This window comes from Choristoneura fumiferana, chromosome 21 (assembly GCF_025370935.1).
Source record: "Choristoneura fumiferana chromosome 21, NRCan_CFum_1, whole genome shotgun sequence".
NCBI lineage: Eukaryota > Metazoa > Arthropoda > Insecta > Lepidoptera > Tortricidae > Choristoneura > Choristoneura fumiferana.
Window position 1 is genome coordinate 5,625,432 of NC_133492.1, and position 6,059 is coordinate 5,631,490.

The 6,059-nt window shown below is 37.4% G+C and overlaps 1 protein-coding gene across 1 annotated transcript in view; it reads left to right on the forward strand.

Annotated features, from left to right (window-relative positions):
• LOC141439562 (uncharacterized) overlaps positions 1-4,151 on the forward strand; it is a 58,041-nt gene extending 53,890 nt beyond the window's left edge. Inside the window, exon 3 of the mRNA XM_074103851.1 lies at positions 2,450-4,151. Coding sequence (XP_073959952.1) covers positions 2,450-3,224 — 775 coding nt within the window. The 3' untranslated portion in view covers positions 3,225-4,151. The remainder of the gene's footprint in view (positions 1-2,449) is intronic.
• Positions 4,152-6,059: the final 1,908 nt, after the last annotated feature.

Below are 6,059 nucleotides of genomic sequence, written 5' to 3' on the forward strand. Positions count from 1 at the left end.
AATCTAACGATACCTCTTCTGATCTCTCTATCTCCTAACATGAGCTATTTCCCAAGACTCTGCTTCTAATTATCAATAAAATACTTATAAATTTTAAAGGTCATAGTAAAATTTTCGACTAAAGTACAGTTGGTACAACTTTATTCACCATCATCATCATCATCTCAGCCGTAGGACGTCCACTGTTGGACATAGGCCTCCCCTACAGACTTCCAGTTGCTTTGGCTGGCAGCGGCCTGCATCCACCGTGAACCTGCGGCTTTAACCAGGTCATCCGTCCATCTTGTTGGTGGACGTCCTACGCTGCGTTTGCCGATCCGCGGCCTCCACCCGAGAACTTTTCGGCCCAACGGCCATCCGCTCTCCGTGCTATATGGCCGGCCCATTGCCACTTCAACGAGCTGATTCGCTTGGCTATGTCGGTGACCCTTGTTCTTCTACGTATCTCCTCATTTCTGATTCGGTCCCGTAGAGAAACCCCAAGCATAGCTCTCTCCATAGCTCGCTGAGCAACTCTGAGCCTATTTATAAGGCCTAAAGTAAAGCACCACGTCTCGGATCCATATGTCATCAATGATGTAGTTTTCACTTCACAGACAGACAGACAGACAGACGGACAGACAGATGGACGGATCGACAGACGGACGGACGGATGGGCCGACGGAAAGATACACAGACAGACTCACATACGCATAAAATTAACAACCTGTGTCACTCCTAACAAAGACTTATTATACATATGCTCCAAAACCATAACCCTTGCCGTTTCTCACACTTATAAATAAAATAAAAAATCTTGAATCACTTCATAATAGAGTACATACAGTACATACTCGTACATATGCAGACAGACGGTGGGAAGCGACTTACTTCTATGGAGTGAAAATGTTCACGACGCAACTAAGAGTTAGGGAAATTTGGTATGTTTTCGTAGTAGGTTGCTGCAGACCACAAGTTTGGTACACACGATAAGCCATACTTTGGCCACCCAGTAGGAATGAAATTCTTACAGCCCTGTCTCTGGTGTTCTTGTAACAAATATTAATGTTTCTGACAAAAATGATAAAATTAACATACCCGTGTATTCAATTACATATGTTATCCTCATCATCAAATCGTACATACATAAATAGTTTAAGAGTTGCACTCTTGCTAATTTCCTCTCGTCCGCCAACTTTTTGACTTCTTGATTTGTGTTCAAACCATAATTATTCAAACATAATTGCTTTGAATATCAATCTCATTGACTTGACGTTGTGACAAAAATGTATTATAATGACGTTTAAATTTTACTTATCTAGCCAGTAATAATAATAAAAAGGTGGTACGAAAAGTACTTCGATTGTGAAAACCTTTTTATTCACTGAGCCTAGATTTAGCGGCCGTAAAAATGCCGTGATATGTAGGAATTTATTTGAGCCTCACTGTAAAACTTGATATTCATACACATGCAATGTATGTTGAATGTAGACCTTATTTTTTAACTAATTAGTTTAGTGATTACACCTATCACCTTTTATTGTGAGAATATATATGCTTTATATAAATTAGTGGCGCTACTGTCTACGTAAGAGTAAATAACTAATATCTGTTCAGAATTTGTAAGTTGAATTTAAAACCACTTGTCCTAGATCGAAGCACCGCATTATAATGTATGTAAAGTATGCAATGAAATATTTTTTGCCGAGGACTGGGTCTGTTACTTAAATAATTATTATTTTTAAATGACAATTTTAAAAGTAACTTACCTGTTTTCGTCCTACTTAAAGTTTGTGTCCTTGCATTAATCAGAAATAATAGTTTAGGCGTTTCAACTTCCGAAAATAACAGATTTAAAAACAAAAAAAAGTAAATACTAGACTCAGAAACTTGAACTTGATCTCTCAGTGATCTCATGCTTTCTTCATTTAGTTGTCGTATTATCTGAGCCAAAGGTGATGGTCACGTGACCACACGAAATAGTCGATACCTATTTACAATAGTTTGATTTTGTGACACTGACTCACGCACCCATATAAGATGTCACTACATGCTCGCTGCGAACACTGTCAGTTTTACTCATACAATGGTAAAATGCATCAAAATTTACTGCATCACGCTGCACTTTTGATGCAATAAAGTTACTTTTTTTTGGATTTTGCTTGAAGAGCATATCCATAATTTACTATTCTCAAAAAATCCTCTAAGAAAACATGTCCGTGGAAGCTATGCGGGTGTCCGTAGGTTTGTATGGAAGAGCAACCCCCTTAAGAAAAAAAACAATAAATTTTGGGGGTTCCCCATACTTTGAACTGAAACTCATTATTTTTTTTCATCAAACCCCTACGTGTGGGTGTCTATGGATAGGTCTTCAAAAATGATATTGAAGTTTCTACTACCTGACTGTACCTTATTAATTACTAATTATCAATCTAAGCGTAATGACATCTTTTAATATCTTTCATTACAGGAGATTCAAAAGACGATCGCATAAATATTTCGCGGAAAACGACGAGTGGCGACGAGACTGGCCAAAGCATGAAGAGGAAAAGAAGGAACCTGAGAGTCGCCCAGAGGTACCCTTAGAGCTGACCGTGGAAAAGCATCCTAGAGTTCGCGAGCCATCGCCGAGGACGTCACCTAGGCTATCGCCGAAAGCCGAACAAAAGCCGAGCAGCCCGGGACCTGGAGGCCGACAGTCGTCGTTCGTCGACGTAGGCACAGAAGAACTGCCGAAGCCATCCCCATGCGTCGGCAGAGCTGACGTACCGCCATCGAACCTCATTTTACCCCCACCTCCGCCTATGTGGTACCCTCCTCTTTACAACCCACAGTTCGGCGCTGATCCTCTGAACTTCTTCATAGATTTACGCGTTTCTGGACACATTTATGACAGGAAACGTGCATTGGCCGAAGGAGTAGACACAAGCATCAGCCAGGATAGACCAGAAGATTCAGGTTTCGACAAACGGCTAGGCAGGGACTTTGGTATGAAACCACGTCACGTATCGGCATTCTCTGTGCCAGTAAGACCAGCGAACACAGAAGTATCGGCCAAATACTTTGACCACGGTTCCAGCAGGGTTTCGTGTGGGAAAGTCAACGGGACCTCTTACATAATGAAGAACCTCAAAAATGTGTACGAGAATTTAAAGACCAACCAGGAAGTCAAAGTGTCAAAGGTTGATAAAGAAGACGATGCGAAGGCGGAATCATCAGATTTGGATGATGATATTATGGACTAGGAGAGAAATCCTTCGCCTATTGGATTTGTGATGTTGATTCAAGAAACAGATTAGGCGGCTGGTTTTTGAAATTACATACCTACTCGAACGAAAATACCATAGCCAAATGTTGAAATCTATCTAAATATTTGTGTCACAATAGATAGACTAAGTTCCCAGGGGCGAGCCGTTTGCAGATGAAAAAAAAGAATAATGCTGTATTTTGCATTCGGTAATTACCTATCTTCTTTTTAGATAGAGAGGAAATTTCAAGGATGTGATTTCAAAAATCAACTTCCAGACGGTAAAATGTGGACCGTGGACGGTAAAACATATTTTCGGCTAACGATTAGAAAACCATTTTAGGCAGTCCCCTAATTTCTTGGACATATTTTACGTTTTAAATAGTTAGTTAATAAAAATAATTGTAAAAACTATTATGACCTTCATAATTGTTATGACTATAAAATGTGCTTACATATATAATTGTGTAAGGAGTTTTTAGATCTCAATTTTTTGCGCTTTACCGTGGTTAATCTAGTCAAATGTACATAATGTACTTAATTTAGTATTAAATTAAATTGTAAATTATATCAATAGAAAGTAAAATTTAAAAATCCTATAATGTTACCTACCCCCTTAATTACTACCTACAATTAATATCTATTGGGTCTATTTACATAAACTAAGTATACATCAACAACCATATCCATTGATTAGTGTTAACTGGCGGTTAGGTGTGATGCCGTATCTATTTGTTTTGTTCGAATAGACGGAGACGGCATCACATTTAATCGTCGGTTAACGCTAATCAATGGATGGTGAAACCGCCCCTAAGTCAAGGACAATGTATTTTGTATGTAAATTCAAAACTAAGGTGTATTTGTCTTCGGCAGTGTCTGTGGTTCATGATTATGAATTATCAATTATAGAAAATAAAACATACGAAATGACAAGGTTTCTATTTATTTGCTTAGTAATCACAAAATAAAGATGTCTATCCTTACTTATTGTGAAGGTCGATGGTGGCCAGTCAGTGGTGAAAAATGTATGTGTAATCCCGCTAATGCCTTCTCTCCACAGACTACTTAGAGATACTACGTATCTTCTCTCGAATAAAAAAAATCTGGACGATCAAGCTTTATTATTTACAATGTAGTATGCCTATTCGTCAAAAGATGGCGCTAAAACTCAGGAAAGTAGGTAACTCGTGTTGCCAGTTCTAGTAATTTATCTACTCAGCACAAGATGACACTACCAACCAGAAAATTGGTATATACTTATAATTATTTTGAACTTTCATTTTCAACTTTTCTAATATTTATATTTATTTCTAATATATGGAGTGTAGAATTTAACAAGAACAGTCTCCCGTGTATGCAAAAGTGTCCGTCGTAAGTAGATATTTTTTATGACGATGATTAGAGTAAAATTACTGAATAATGTTTAAAGATCACGACAATTCAACGAGGGCTATCATTTTTTGTCTTACTAGATGACGCCACTATTGCGTGAGGTTTTTAAGTGTGGCTTTCAAAGTCTGTTATTACGGGCATTAAAACAAAGTTTAGATTAAAATCATATTTAAAACACCTTAAAACTGTACCATAAAAATATCCAGCAACCACAGTGTTGCTTAGTCCCGTTTTGTACGGAAAAAACGGGAGGAAAAAAGTTTCCGAAAGACAAAACTGTCTCAAAACACAGACATTCATTGCCCCGTAACGCATAATTGCCATAATTAATTTCAGGTTATGCAAAATATTCACAAAAAAAATCTTATTATAAATAAACCCGCGTAGCTCACCCAAAAACTATGAGATTTGACATTTCGGAGACCTCACGCTACATTAGCGCCTCTAGCGGCGAATTCATTCGCGATAGACCTCATTCAACGAGGGCTATCATTTTTTGTCTTACTAGATGACGCCACTATTGCGTGAGGTTTTTAAGTGTGGCTTTCAAAGTCTGTTATTACGGGCGTGAAAACAAAGTTTAGATTAAAATCATATTTAATACATCTTAAAACCGTACCATAAAAAATAAAAATATCGAGCAATCAACTACAGTCCTGCGTAGCGTAGTCCCGTTTTGTTCGGAAAAAAAGGGAGGACAAAAGTTTCCGAAAGACAAAACTGTCTCAAAACACAGACATTCATTGCCCCTTATCGCATAATTGCCATAATTAATTTAAGGTAATGCAAAATATTCACAAAATTATTCTACTTATAAATAAACCCGCGTAGCTCACAGATTACTAATAAGTATCATCAGCTAGCTAGCGTAGCTCACCCAAAAACTATGATAGATTTGACATTTCGGAGACCTCACGCTACATTAGCGCCTCTAGCGGCGAATTCATACGCGATAGTCCTCATTAGAATCCGCGTGTTTTATCTCAGCAACTATTTTTGGATATTTACTATTATTTCAGACACTTGCTATTTAGTATAGCACCAATAGGAAGGAGTATGGAACTATTATTTTAGCTGGATACGTTTGCAACTTTTCGTCAGATATTTTGGTTGTCATGCATTTCCTGTTTTGTTGGAATAATTTTATTATATGCATGACTCAATTTGTGCGAATCTGAAGCTGGAGTTATCTTTTTAAAAATCTGACACTTAAGTCAATGTTGCCAAATTTAAATATAATATTATCATAGATCCACCATTACCTCTCATATTTCGTTTTCTAGAATTTTTTTACCGTACAACGGCAAAAACTACTAGACACTGGCAAAATTGTCCTCCAATGGACAGAGCCAATTTTTTTTTAAAAGAAACAACATCAACAATATTATCATAATTTCATTAAAATAACCATGGCTATAATACTATATTTAAATATTTCCTG